At 48.1% G+C, this 15265-nt stretch overlaps 3 protein-coding genes across 3 annotated transcripts; 1 reads left to right on the top strand and 2 right to left on the bottom strand.

The window, feature by feature from the left end:
• Positions 1-66: 66 nt before the first annotated feature.
• On the bottom strand, positions 67-416 carry ANOM_009805 (CFEM domain-containing protein; the record flags this gene model as incomplete). Its single annotated transcript, XM_015555061.1, has 2 exons — positions 67-276; positions 336-416. The coding sequence occupies 2 exons, from the start codon at positions 414-416 to the stop codon at positions 67-69; spliced, it is 291 nt and encodes a 96-aa protein (XP_015402942.1).
• A 1175-nt stretch (positions 417-1591) lies between these two features.
• ANOM_009804 (putative DNA polymerase delta subunit 4) lies at positions 1592-2958 on the bottom strand. The gene is made up of 4 exons (XM_015555060.1): positions 2304-2958; positions 2161-2228; positions 1891-2075; positions 1592-1768 (listed from the first exon to the last, which is right to left on the bottom strand). Exons 1-3 carry the CDS (start codon positions 2665-2667, stop codon positions 1932-1934), a joined length of 576 nt encoding a protein of 191 aa, XP_015402941.1. The 5' UTR covers positions 2668-2958; the 3' UTR covers positions 1592-1768; positions 1891-1931.
• A 1766-nt stretch (positions 2959-4724) lies between these two features.
• ANOM_009803 (arrestin C-terminal domain-containing protein) lies at positions 4725-6539 on the top strand (the record flags this gene model as incomplete). Its single annotated transcript, XM_015555059.1, has 4 exons — positions 4725-5003; positions 5065-5949; positions 6013-6356; positions 6377-6539. Coding segments are annotated over 3 exons (1407 nt in total), but the record flags the coding sequence as incomplete, so codon positions are not given.
• Positions 6540-15265: the final 8726 nt, after the last annotated feature.

Raw genomic sequence — 15265 nt, 5'->3', positions numbered from 1 at the left:
CTTGAGGGTCCCGGGTTGGGGACACTGATGGGATGGCCAGCTGAGGAGCATGCGGAAACGACGACCCTAGAGACAGCTTTTGAAAAAGAGTTCTTCTGTTAGTTCCTGGACTTCATAGGGGTTGGTGAAAGGCGTACAAGATTGCTCGGCGAGAGGGCAGGCTTGTGCGACGCATGGAGTGACTTTCGGGACGAGCTCGGGTTTCTGGCAGTGGCAGGCGAAGTCGGTTATGGATGGGCACCCATCGCCTTGCAGAGCGGTGATGAGACACGACACCTGTAGGATTGGTTAGTGTTGCTGGGTGGTTGTGATGGGGGGGGCATGGTGGACTTTACTGCGCAAGGTGGAATGTTGGGGAGGTTCTGGGCGACGGCCAAACTGGCAAACAGGACGATCAAGTGGTGGACGAGCTGCATTGTGGCGACTTTGAGAGATGTCTGTCAAGGGGAAAGAGGGGATGTTGGAGCGATATCAAAACGAGTGTCGAGATTTTAACGAGCGGTGACGGAGACAGAGAGTTACATGGCTCGGGAGAAATGGGCGTCTTTTTATAAGCCATGAGGGGGAACGATTCACCAGATTCAGGGAATTGCATCACATGCTTATTAGCTTTAAGATTAGAGCTTGTTCCATTACAAGCTTCTCTGGTCAGGACGGTGCGATTTTTCTGGTTGGGAGATGTCTATCCAATCGTTCCTGGACTGTCACGCCATGTGACATGCAACCTGAACCCTACATGAGTTTATTCTCTGGTACATCTGGGGAGTAAGACCTTAGTGCTGTTGGCGGTGCCCCCAATACGTACTCCGTACACCCTGAGAATGATCAAGGGGAGGAAGAGGGGCGTAAGCAATGCTAATGATGATGCCCCTTTGGCCTATTGACTTCACTATTGCAGAAGGCATACGTAGGCTCGGACCAGGGTGTTCTGCACTTATACGCTGGATTTCCACTTGGATGAGGGGCTATACAGGTATCTGGCTCGGTTATTGGTCAAGTCCGTACAAACAATTTCGATATTTTGCTAATCGAAAGACAACAAGACTCTAAAGTTGTCAATATCAGAGACCTGAAGTAGGACAATTCCCATGGACAGTAGACGCATTAGGGCTAGAGATGTAACCAAGCACGTATTGGTTTGCAGTAGCCACTCAATCTGACTGGACCACATATTTAGCACTCTGGCCGGTAGATGTAATCTTACTCTTCCTGCCATTCATTTGCTATAAGGGCAAAGGTAAGACATGGCGGAGCCATCGAGGCATGGGTCAACGTGTCACAAGTGACGAATCAAAACAACCTATACCAAGAACACAAAGTCCAGTGAGACGGCTTCGGGACTTTGCTGATAGGTTTCCACCCACCCGAAAAGTAAGACATCTACTAGGATCTTGTGCAATGGGACGTGGCCGAGAACAAAGCGAGTGTAACCTAGGCGAGTCACTGTCTGTTTGCGTGTGGCTGTCGCTAAGGGGGTTCTTTGTGGTGGAGGAATTTGTCTTTGTCTCCCCCTTGGTGGAATCTTGGGAACTCACCAATGGGAAATCCATCTTCCCTAGCCCATTTACGTAGTTGGTTAGGAATTTCTACGCTATCAATGAGTAGATGCGCAATGTCAGAGAAAGTGAAAGACCAAATCCGTTGTAACTTGGGTCACACCTATACTGTGAACACCTAAGTTACCGCAATCGAGGGTATGTATATACAATGTTTTCCCAACGCCCTGCTCCGAATAATAAACCCAATGCCATATACCTTCGATACTCATCTGTGGGAGGCCGGGAATACCGCATCTAAGCCTGGATAGCCCAGAAGGTTCCACCCTCTCTCCGCCTAGTGTTTCTGATGTTTCGTTCTTTGCCTTCGTATCTCCATCCTGCACGCCAATACCCAAGCGCCTGATAAGGCTATTTGTACAGTGGAATGGTGGCTCAGGACAGAAGCTCGTCGACGTATGCCCTCTGTTTCACATCATCTTTGTGTTTGAGTAGTACGGTCAAGACCTCAATTGGGGGGTTGAGATTTAAAGAATTCGCACGTCTCCATCGCTTCAACCGAGCAATTCCAATGCAAGGCTAGATATCAGTCAGCTAGACGTTCTCCTTGGGCACCATAAAATGCTGGACACATTGGAACTTATGATGCATGAAGCAAACGTACCCCAAATTGACTGGAAAGATCGAAATGTCGAAGAATCTTTTCATGTAGTGTGAGGTCTTGCTGGTGAACTGTCGCGTATACCGTTAGCGTTTTGACCCTGCAATGTGTAGCTGTTATCGGGGATGAACAGGGGGAACACTAACACCGAGGCCCCCTTATCTTTTCTTCCTCTTTCCTCCAGTATTGCTGTAGGTCCTTCTCGGTAATATTGATCGCCTTTTTGTCTTCTTTCGACAAGGGCTGTTCAATTTCCTCCTGAGCTTGTTGCCTCACAGCAAGCTCCGCCACATGCGGCTGCGAAGGCTCAGTGGGTGTAACCGACACTTGTTCAGGCTCTGGAGTTTTCTCGGCAATAGAGGCGATAAGCGGTTCAAGGTCTTTGGTCTTCTGCGTTTGCGTCGGTGTCACCGATGGCTTGGTAACCCTGGACTTAGATCCGAATGAGAGGGTAGCCTGGTTCGAGCGGGTGGCCGCAGCCTGGCCGCCACGACGACGAGTGGGAGGCATTTTTGCGATATCTTTGCGATTAAGAATGGATACGTTGAAGAAAGATAGTCGGGACCAACAACGTGCTAAGATGCAGGGTGGAGAGAACGGTCTGGTCTGGGGTCAAACCAGTATTGTGTAGTTCGACGATAGTGGGGACATCGATGTCATAAAGTTTGGATTGGCTGTTGCACATGGCAACCGAAACCCTTAATCTACATTTACATCAGGACGGCCGTTGGGCGAGAGCAACTAATAGATTTCATGAATAACAATATAATAAATAGTATTGCTCTTCCTCTTCTACAAGATATACTCAGAAGCATCTAGTTTTCTTTCTTTTATTTTTGCGTTGCTCGCATTTCTTTTTCTGCCCTCTAGGTTATACATAGTTGCGGCAGTTGCCAGCAACACTAGTTATTTTGTCTTGTCCGAATGCGGCTACTCGGAAATAGTCACAGCTCTATCTGATTATTTCGAGCAAAAAAATAAAGATACTAGTGATAGGTATCAATTGAATCAGTACTGGGAGCCCTAGATGGGCTATCTAATATCGTCAAATATTGATCGGTAGCCTTGACAATGTGTCCGGCAGACTCCGGCTTTGAGGAGGTAGAGAATATATATATATTATCATGAATAAACCCTTGTCGCCAACTCTATCTCTCACCTTTATCACCTCTAAAGAGACACTTTCAATTATTGACATAGGACTATGTAGTCCCGCACATTCCTATATTCTAATCCTGCGCAGATTCCAAAACTCGAAACAAGTCATTTAATTCTCAATACCAGTCTATCAGAATCGACAGCAATGTCCCGTTCTCAAATTATCTACGACATTACTATGCCACTCCGCATTCGAATAGTAGTATAATGGTTATAGTTCCGGGGATTCATTAGAGTGTCCGGGCTTCAGCATCAATCGGCTTCCGATACTCTCCCTATCCCTCCAAGGTGGCTGTTAGCAGCCGCACTCTCGCTGACATTCCAGCAGAGGAGCAAGTTCAACCGAGCGGCCGTGCTCACTATGTGAAACATGTGTAGTACCGTACCCCTACTACAATAAAGATTGTTTCAAGATTGAGTGTGATATCTTCCTGTTGGCTGGACAAATTTAATTGATCTTGTCATTTGCAGGAAATTATACATATATCGATAATGACGTAAGCACCAAACAGTGAAGAAGTGGACAGCACTCGATCCTGGTAGTTATTGGAACACGGCCAGGAGGGAGCCGTGCACCAGTCCTACCGCCTACCATTTTACTATAGTATTAGATAGTTGCCAGGTGAACTCAGGAGGTTTCTGGGTGGCAGAACAGACCTATTTAGTAGGCGGTCACTAAATCGGCCACTAGGCTCTAAACAGGTGTTCCAATAACTAGATACTTCCCACTGTAGCCTGATGGGTCGCTATGTAAATAAGATTACCACGTTGTTGTCTCTGTTTCCCGAGACATACATATGTACATGAAATGAAGGGGGGCTGTTCACAGGGCAGTGACAGGCGGTCGAGGCCAATGAGACACAGCCTTGTTGGGTCTAGTGGGTTCGAGATATAAAGTGTACCAGTGGTTCACCAAGTCTTATTTATAAATAGGGCCTGTGCATGATGGCAGTACTGCTTAACCTCGCGTGAACCATCATATTGACGAACCGAAAGAGATAGGAGTAAAAGAAAAGGAGAATAAAGTATTACACTTGAACGTGAAAAGGTAAGACTCGTATTCATGGAAATGAGTTGTTGCCGATCCGCTGACGGAGGAGAGTGCATGTTAAACCGGAAAGGGTTGGCAAAGCCGCCGATCGAATCGAGGCTCGACAAGAGGTACTTGTTGTAGCCGCCGCAATCGACTTGCTCCTCAATCACAACTTCCACCCACCCCCACATAGGCGGCTATTCGACACCTATTCCTGTGCCCTTTTACGCTTATTTAAAAATTCCCCGGTTTCACTTTCCAAGAAACCTGAGACATCTGCGCCTTTGGCTTCGGTCCTTGCCAATCGATAATCCGTCCATCCTCTTGCGATCCACTGGGACGTGCTCCGTTTCCTGGGTCGTCCGAGCGCTTCTCCAGGACAACACGAGCCGCTTACCGCAACTGCGCCGTCGCAAAAGCTTCGGCGCAAGGCGTTCAAGCGGAAACCGCTGGTTCAGCCGGTCTCTATGAGCCTTTCAAGGAGTTTGAGGTCGTCGAGGTCGCATACCCCCCGGATAAGCTCCGGAGCGCATCCCTCTCAGCCGCCCCATGGTGGTGCGGGTGTAGCGCTCTCAGCATGGCCGCCTTCGTGCGAGTGTCGGGGCCGCCGAATGGCAACTTTCTGATCGGGTATCCAGGTATATCCGCAACTATGGTGAGTGTTAGGCTTCCCTCCCCTTGATATGCCATGAGCGTCGCAATAACCGGTTGACTAGCCTCGGATTGAAGGCAAGGTTGAGATTAGGCCCAGTGTCGGCATCACGGCTCCCGTCAATGTATCGCTCGTTACCATTTCCCTCCACCGTCGTGAGACAATACACCCTTCGGCGGACTCCGTTACTAAGAAACACCTGGCCCCTCCTCGGAAAGAGATTACAGATATCGTGGGCAAGGAGATGTTGCTCTTTCGCTGCCCCGCCGGTCGAGAATATGAGGAGGTTATCTCTATGGACCTACCTTTCGTGCTTTTCATCCCCTTCGGGCGCAGTGGGCTAGATGCGTCTCGGCGAGTCCCTCCGGCGAGTCTACAACTTCCGAGTCGAACGGCGGAGACATACTACGAGATTGTGGTGATGGTCCAACAAGGACATTCAGATCAGAGAAAATACACTTTTCCAGTGCCAATCGCACGCTATGATACACTTTCTACGTTCGGGATGTATAACCGTCCCGAGTCAGCAGAACGGGTAACAGATCACCTGGTCACTCTGGGCATCTCATTACCACGGTGGTCTTATGGCCCACTGGACCCAGTGAGCGTCTATATCAAACTATCTCCAAACCCGGACTGGATGAGCAAGGCTCGAAAGGTTACAATAAGTAAAATTACTATTGGCATCGACGAAGAAATCATATATAACCACGAAGGTGATGAGCCGCAGAGGAAAGTGAAAACCTTAACAAAGAGGACTGAGCACATTGGAATGAAGCTGCCGCCTTCTGGTTTCTTGACAAACCTCGGCTTAGTGTTTCCAGCGAAGGATATGCGAGATACGGAGGGAATCCTTCCTAGAGGGAAAGCTGCCTTTCCGATGTATGCAGTGAGCGGGTTCACGACCACCGCAAGCCTTTACAAGATAGAGTACTACTTAACGGTAAAGGTTCGTATTCAGTTCGCCCACACCCTTCCGAATATTTAGTAGGATGAAGCTCACTCGCCATAGGCCCACTTGACATCTGCAAGGGATATTGTTATTCGACAGCCAATAGTTGTTTGTCCTCTTGATCACGCCGGGTGCAAAGAAGAAATGGATGCCATTGAGCAGGCCGCTCGAGATGCTGTCCATGTCAACCCAGATAACCCCATGTTGCCCTTACCCTCGATAGTACGACCCAGTGACCCTAACGCTCTTCGTCATCTCGGAGTAGCCATTGTCGGTAACCAGAAGAAGCCTTTGATCGATTGAACAAAGGCAATGGCCAAACTTTTGGATATCCTCATTGGGATGGAGTCCGACGTCTTGCTCAATCTTGGTAGTGGAGGTTTCCACTTTTGCTACGCTATCAAGTGCAAGGCCCACCATACAGGATAGGACTCAGTCTGCACTGCGAGATTCGCGTGCAATTCCCAGCTCGCTAAAAGACGAGCACGATCATGTCTCACGAACGCATGGATCCCGGAGTTATTTGTTGCATGGTATTCATGATAGCCTTTGTCTTTCGTCTTCGCTGGCCGGGAGGGAAAAGGGGTGTTTGGGTTTGATTAGCATTCAGGGAGGGGACCCGTTGGTCAGGGGTCACTTATTCTTCGATATCATTCCCTAACGGTGTACGCTCAATCTAATATGTAAGATCTACTGGTAGAGTCTGAAAATCAACCAAGCGCATCTATGCACAACGATTGACTTTGTAAGTGCAAGACAAGCAGCAGGACAGATTCAACACCTAATATGTCTACATTAATAGGGTGATGCGCTGAAGTGCTCTCAGCAAGTGGTGCTTCAGGGCTTCACTTAGCAGCTGTGTTTTAAGCTGCAATGTTGGAATAGCGTTCTCCGTGGATTTCCACAATTCTTGATTAGATATGATTATAGTTTGAGGAAAGTTATTTATTCGTGCTAGTAGTAATTACTGCATACATCAGCTCAGCTTCAAATACTGAACCCGTGTCTCTGATAATAATATCGGCGTCGTAGCAGAAATCGCATGAACAACTTTCTCCTTCTCGAGGAGATTTGCTAGCTGAACGACAGTATCTTCACGTAGAGATATGAAACGCGAGTCGATGTCTGTTTGTCATATACATCATCAGTTATCGCATGAAGTGAGTGAGCGAGGCAGAATCTAACCATCTTCTAGTGTATCGTTGGCTGGAGTGCTAGTGAGGATATCCTGAGAAGCGTCATCGTGTACTGATTCACTATGTCCACAGTGAGAGCCCGCTGCGTCTTTGATGCCGAGTTCGGGGGAAACTGAGGCCTTGAACTGGGAGCATAAACAACAATATTTAACTCTTCTATATGCTCGTGGCGACACTTGCCCCCCCCATGATGTGGAAAGTGGGCGAGCTCGGGTGATCGTTGATGACCTTGGTAACAGTAAGCGTTTTCGTGAAGCTGTCACCCATTGCTGTAAGTCGCGAGAATTGTCCACAAATAAATCCAAAGATACAGGGGAAAGTCGAATGAGGAAGCCACAAGCAACAGCCCTGAGCAACTGAGGTTCTCAACGTTTGGTTGACGCAATGGTCACGGTCATGGTGATGTGACCCGTGACAGATCGGTGAATGAATGGTTGCATAATGCCAGTTGGTGCTACGGAGGTGTTCCAACAGTGTAATACTTACTACATGGATGCTGGAGCTACCCCATTGCCAAACAACTGGTTCGGGGAATTCCCTGGGCAAGAGATAATGAAAGAAGTAAAAGTCGGATATGAACCACCCATCTTCACTTGGGCTAGCGACACCCTCTATGTCTGTCGTGCCATATAGGGCTAGGACACGATGGCATAGGCATTCCGAAACAAAGCATGTGGTGCAAGGGTCTCGGCCTCTACAAATCCTTTTGCCTTAAAGGTCGTATGCTTGGTTCTTGCCTCAACCTCAAAGTAAGAGGATGTACACGGCAACTGCCCTGCGTTTGAGGTTCCACCCAGGCGTGATCGATTGATCGACACCAACTTCTGACACATATTCCCCTAGTGGGATTTGTTGACAGCTCAATTAGATATTAGTTGCTGATCACCTTACATCACCTCTGTGAGAAGCCAGCCAGCCGTGATTGGGTCATATGACAGTCGCTTTGTTGGTCCCAGAGGCACTGCGCCGAGACTGCTAAAAATAATCCAGGAAGGTCAGGCAGCCTCCAGCTTGTCATAGAGGGTACACGGCTGGGGAATAGCCACAGATAGCGCACGCGCTCCGTGCTGAACCCCAGGCACGACCACACAGTCTTTAAAGATAGGTTCTCCTGGCATCGTCCGCAGTTGTGAGGCGGTCGTTGGCGGCTATCCAACTCCCGATGCTGTCATGTCGATATCATACCCATCGTCTGCCGAAAACGCTTGATGTCCTTTCTTCCCCTGGGGCGTTCGGCAAGACAACAAATACATTAATGCACAGTGACATATCCTATTGAATATGATGCGGCATGGGAAATGACCGGACTATATTGAACTTTCCAGCCTGTCGTAGACATCCTCATTCAGTCTAAGAAGAGAGTCTGTTCATTATTCGAAAGAATCCTATATTCGCCTTCGAGGTCGTACATGTATTCGACTATTTGACCTATACAGAGCAGTTAGTACATTCAGATAGCAGTGAGAGCCAGTATGATAAGATTAGACACATACCTAGAACATGTTGAAATTTGGCAATCTCGTTCAATGGACTGTTTAAGTCATGCTCATCCACCCAGACGGCTTTAAGCCAATATCCATCCCGATTCGAGTGAGTCTTTACTGGGCCAAGGAGGGTTTCACCCGCTGCAACTATTCCCGTCCGTGATTCTAAGTTAACATAGAGGAATTAGTCCTCGAAGACTTCATTAAGCTCGCGAGAGGAGTCGGGGCGGGTGAGCATTGAGATCCGATCGCCCACCCTGTAGTTTGGCGAGGGATGGTAGGTAGTCTACCATTCTTCACATACTTGCAGAAACCTTTTAACAATAAGAGCCGCATTTCCGTTCCCTAGCGTTCTCGATATCTGTAGACTTTGATGCAGAAGATAGTATATCAACTGCATATCTAATTTGCACCTACGACATTCATCGCACCTGCGGCTCCCTCTGCCTTTGTGGTGCGATATACAAGGACGCTCGTGCAGTGCTAGGTCGCTCATTGATGCCATATCCATATATCTGCGTATGCGAGAACATGGACTTCATCATCAAACACAGGGTAGTTTGTTCAGGGCGCATTTGCTCCACCTTGCTCAAAGAAGCCCCTCCAGGTTTGATTTGGGCGTAAGCTACTCATCAGACTCTCAGAGGCAACAGATGTACACTAATCCTGGGACCAGCCCTGACACAGACATAGCGTTGGCATCACTATTTCAAACTCATTGACCATTGTTTGGTTGATCGAGTTCATGGGATGCGTTGCGGCGCAGATTTCAGAAAGCTGAAAGCCTGAATCGCCCGTCAACCCGTGCTTCATAACGGCCAAGGGAAGCTGTAGTATTATATACTACGATGGGAAGCCCATGTACTTTGCCTTTGATTGGTATGTTTAGTGTATCCACAGATAGGCCGTCTTTGCCGTGGCCCTCCCCGGATCCACGCTTCCAGCCAGTCTCTTAATAGGCTTGTATCCTTGTCTTTCACTATGGCCAATGGTCATGTCACTATGAAGCAGGACGTATGGCAGATGACTCTCTTTCTAAAAAGGGCAGTGCCCTCTGCAAATGAAACAGAAAACCAGTAATGGCATGCAATGTAGATTGTGTGATATACTTGGCGTCTGCGTTCTTTATGGAAACTTGTAGAGAGTACAACTGTGCCCCAGTATTATCGAAGAGACATCACTAGCTGCAGTTGGATATTGCATCGTTACCCGTACTGTCGATATTTGACTGGCGCACGCGAACTGTATATTTTCGGACCAAATCTTTCTCTGGAGAGATAGGCTATGGTAGTAATAGTGCTACAGCGCACCATGACAGAGACGTATGAAGTGGGGGGTTGAAAGGACGTCTGGATAACCATTGTATGAGTTCAGAAACACCCTAAACTGTGGCTGTATTTTGAACCTTGTAACTATTAGTACTGCTGGCCTTTCTTTCAATGTCGCCGACTGGTCTTCATGGAACTTTCAGCCGAAGCTCAACTTGCAGGGCAATGTCCTGCCGGAGACATGCCTCCCAAGACTCTGTGCTGATCGAGTGGCATTATTGTACGTGTTGTAGTTAAAAAAATTTGAAAGTTCTTGCTCAGATGCGACTGATCGTTGCTGGTTGGGGGTCATTGTCACCAGCACATATTGCTCTGTCCCTCAGACGGCCCTTCTTCTAAGCATTCAAAGAATGTTCCAATACAATCGGCTTCAGGTAGTAAACACCACACCTGCCCCTGGATATCACAAAGTTTGGACGGCATGGGGAGCCCATTACATCTGCATACACATCATTCCTAGGTAGCATGACAATTACAATGTCGACCTTTGCCCCCTGAACACCATCAACGGTTTGGATGCGGCGTGCTCAAGTATTTGTAAGTAATGAACTCTCCAATCGGGCGCAGACTTCGAGCAGAGCCTTGGGTTCAGGGTGTGCCCATCAATATATCCACACAACGCCTGGAGAGCGATTGAGTCGTAGCCCTGGCGCTGGGTCTCTAGATCCTAGGTATAGTCCGCACTGATTGACATAGAATCCTTGAGAACCACCTAGTGAATCACCAGCTATTGCTGAAAGAATTCTAAGACTTACTCTCACAGGTTGAGCAGCATTTCCCGGAAATATTACCTGAGATAGTAGCCAGTTAGAGGCTATCGAATGGATAGAAGACTGGAATCTTGTCGTTAACTTCCTCATCAATTCCCATGTTCGTCAGTCTACCGCGTATCTCCCATTTCTGCGCGGCTAACGCTACTTGCACTTTATATGGTGATATGGCAAGGAAATTGCGGATATATTTCATGATAACAGAGGTCAAATAAACTGCGATCTCTGCCTCCGTTGTTAAAATCGGGCGCGACGCGTCTCTGGAAATTGGAACCGCATATGAAAGAAATCCAAACTCCCATGAATAAATACGAGGCCGAGTGATTCTACCTATCGGGATTGCTCTATCGACTGTAGAGTCTGCCGTGTGCGCAATATTGGATATCCAGCATCACCGATAAAGAAACTGCCCTCTTCAATCTCTCCAATGCAGAGCTATGCCACATTCTCGCTCCCTGTTCAAAGTTGGGGGTCCCGGTTGTTTGTAGTCCCCCACCATCACGGCCCTCTTCGAAGTTGACAGTAGATGTTGACTTGGATTCGTTGACCGTCTATGATATAAGAGAGGGTGGAAGTCCCAAGCCTGAAACATTGCGGACCAGGGCTTTCAGGGTCGAGCACATCGGCTGAGTGTGATAGACTCTGTCTATGGACAACACGGCAAATGGTAGCAGGCTGCGAATCCATGCGGTGAGCTGCCTGATTCGTTGCGGCTGCGTCTTTGCGATGCCAGATATTTACCCGGAGATACCCAAAACTGATCTCGAATCTCCACCGTTAATGTAAACGCAGTATTGGTTGCCGCTTTTATGATGTTCAGATCGTCGGACAGTTTCCATATCTAGGATGCTGCCGTGTATCTCTTGGTAACAAAGACTCAGCAAGATGTGAATTGGCAGTGGTGGCCAAAAGGCCTGACCTATATCTCGCTATCCCAGAAAAATGCCCGATCGTTCACAGAGGCTTGAGCAGGATACTGCCATTTGGGTTTCACCCTTACCACGATAGTTTGAATGGCAACTTTCATTTTCGACGAGCCTTCTTTGTATAAAACTGTCCAGTTATTCCTATATCGCTGGCACAGTGAGGATATTTCGCAGAACAACCATTTGCCCGCCGGCAAATTTACATTCATTCCTCTCCACGCGCGCAACACGACGTCGTAGGCATCGGCAATGTCCATGCGGGATTTAAACCCGCGGTCCTTTTCCAGCCAGTAGCCATACTGGTTTCTGATCCATTTTTCCTTGTAGGCTTCGCTCAGCTCCGCGGTCACTTTAAACCGCAAGAAATCGGATACCTATTCCCAGATATGCCCGAGGATTGGGGATATGGTGAATTTGTAGACAACGATCACAAAACATTCTACAGGTCCGCACCCGCCGAGAGGGAAGGGGGGGAAGGAACACAGGGCTGTTGGGAGTCCCCACGGGCAACAGAGGGCGGTGGCAGCTAGACTGGTGTATGGCTAGGTTATGGCGGTTAGCTTATGCCACTCTAGCGGCAGCGTCGGTGGTGCAGGGGCAGGCCCAATGCCGCGGCCGAGACCGCTCGGCTTTGTCGACTCTCAACTCGATCAATTCTGTCCAGGTCTGAGTTCCGATCGTAGATTTTGAACACATGTCTGACTCTTCTTTATCGTGCCGAAGCCCTAGCCTGTATCGAACTTGCCCTTCTAATGACGCTGACCTATTGACAGCTTTGGGGACAGTGGATCGCAGCGGAATGACTCGGCAGTTTCCACTTGTGTTCAATGCAAGCAATACAAGTTAGGTCTTCCCATTTTGATAATCCAGTTCCATTGCTTCTGCGATTCCTGGTGTGTTTAGAGTGCATATAGATTGCATTGGCCATTCTTCCAAGGGCTTTTCTTGGAGCCCTAACGCAAAGAAGCATCACCTTTTGAGAATACTGTTCCTTTCTAGAGCGTAATATTGCGCCTTCTGAAGTGGAATATAGCCCGCTTCATCTCCTCCCAAACCGTGCTGAGATTTATCCTTGGGTATAGCTGGCGGATTAGTATTAGCAAGATGCCTTTGCAATCAAAGGCGTTCTGGACGTTTCTCGGGAGACTATAACGGGTTGGTTGGTATGGTGTCTTGTAAGCGCGGTTGCTTGATCACCCCGTCCAAGACATAGTCGTAGGCTCCATTGATATAGCACTGCATGCTGCTAGGGCTGAGTACCTGGATATCTCAATGGGGAAAGCCAACAGTCGGAAACGTGACCAGTAGCTCGTGCGATTTAAAGGAAATGTCCTCAATGTAGCTAGCAACTGGAGGCACCACTTCGGTGAGTGTTTCAAACACAGGCCCCGACCAGAATATGTTATATGGCAGTCCATTGGCACACAAGCTGAATTTGACTGTATATATTCTCCCACTAGTGTGTGAGCCCAAGACTAGAACATAATCTTGGTCACTTTGCGGGATCTCAGCAATACGTATAGGAAATGGGTCCTTCGCCCACATGATGGTTAGTTAACATAGGTCTCAGGAGCGAGGAAGAGGTGAACCATGTCGACGAGCTGTTCAGCCAGGTTAGAACTAGCAGACTGCACAGTTCTTCACTGGGAGAAGAAAAATAGGTAGGCAAACCGCAGGCGGACCAAATGACGCAGGTCTGTCATCAGGAACTCGGGTATTACATAGACGCAACCACAGGACGAACCAATGCCCCCAGCAGTGGACCTATAGAATGTATGTAGATACTTTGAGTATCGAATAGAATGCAAACTGGGGGGTACTGAGAAGCCGCCAAACGGAACAACAGGATGTGATACCAACAGACGGGCAACCCATATTAAACAATTGGAGTTACACGCCCCATCTGCACAAAAGCCTTGACGGCGCTTAAATCCAATGCACTTGCTCTGTTGCGTAGCAGACTTGGTAGTTTTCAGGAAACTCAACATGGTAAAGTATCTCTTATACTGTCAAGTGTATAGCGCTTATAGCCCACTGACCGAGAGCACTGAGATCCATAATGTGTTGCCTCTGTTACAGTTCGTCGTGGGTATTTCTAGGATCACATCCAGCAGAAATACCCAGTGCTGAGCTACACATCAGCTGTGGGTATGCTAACCAATCCGAGTTTTGCTCACAGCCATTTCCCTACAGGGGCCGCACTGAGCCGCTGAGATCTAAGCAAGCAATTCGCCGAATTGTTGATCAACATGACAATGACAATGTCGGCTTCTGAGCCCCTGGGTCCCCATTCGACACTGTGAATGCTGAACTTGGTCTCCGCCCCGAGGCAGAGAGTCTCCGATTTCTGGCCTGTCAACGCGAGCCGCCCTTTGTGACCTCAAGGATTAAAGACAATATGAATGCATATCGTCCCAGTTCCATCCATTAATCACCTGGGGTGAAGTAGACCTAGTACAAGCGTCGATCGAAACGCTAACAGGAAACACACACACACATGTGAGTGTGTGCTGAAGCAATCACTCTTTTTTGGGCCCATATAATGTGAAGCCCAGTACAAACCGACGGGTGTCTTGAGCTTCCAGGACTTCGCTCGCGTATCTACTGAAGTCATGACATGCCTTAGAAGCGGTGTCGGCTGATGGAGCCACTTGGCAGAATTGAGGGACTTGACAGAATCACAGGGGTCGTACAGTTCGCAGAGTTGAGTCAGGAATATTCAACCGGCGTAGCTTTCCACACCCATCTAGCGGCTACCTTGGGCCTTGAACGTGAGACACTCAGGGGTCCATGACTCTGGCATTGGTATCATATATTCCAGGGCCCTTGGGAAGGAGAGATTTATCCAGGACTATGGCTCGATAGCAGCTGGTCTGCTCTATAGGACTTCATGAAAACCAGCTGATATCTACAGTTGGTTCTTCCGTGTCTCATGGTAGGTTCCTTGGTCCGACGAATGAGCATGGCCAGTCCCCTTAACAGGGATACAGCAAGAAGAGTAGGAGGGAATGAGCTTTCAAAATCACAGGGTGGTAGTGATTTGGTTCCCTGGCAGGTAGGGAGGAGCCTATAGCGGTGGCTGGCGGGTTAGTATATATGGCTTCAAAACATGAAGCCAGATAGTATGATACTTACAGGATACAAATGTTTGATGGTTAGGAGATTCCAGGAAGAGAGATAGAATGAAGTTGGCGAGGAAGGCTCACATAGAGTCATGAGCTTTATTTCTTTCATGAGGGAAGAATAGATAGAGACAACATATTCGCCAGGAGCCCTCTCCTATGTTCGCACATAGTAGGAATAAGGGCTTCAGCTAAGCTCAGGTTTCTGCGGTAGAGATACAGCTTTGGCCAATTGGAGTTACAGGTTAGCTTTGGAGATAAGTAGAGATAGGATGGTATATATACATATGTGGCTAGTACATATAAGGGGAGGGTGTAACATTCATTGACATGAATACTTAACTCTCCAAGATTATTCATTGGATCTCATAAAGGGAAGTACCTGTCTTTCACTAAGTATCTAAGGGAATATACTGGCGAATCGAAGGTGTTTACTCCGTGACTGGCAAAATCTACACAATCCCTATGATACGTCGGAGTTTGGACA

Source organism: Aspergillus nomiae (genome assembly GCF_001204775.2).
Source record: "Aspergillus nomiae NRRL 13137 chromosome Unknown contig00387, whole genome shotgun sequence".
Taxonomy (NCBI): domain Eukaryota; kingdom Fungi; phylum Ascomycota; class Eurotiomycetes; order Eurotiales; family Aspergillaceae; genus Aspergillus; species Aspergillus nomiae.
This window is presented reverse-complemented; position numbering and strand designations above follow the sequence as displayed.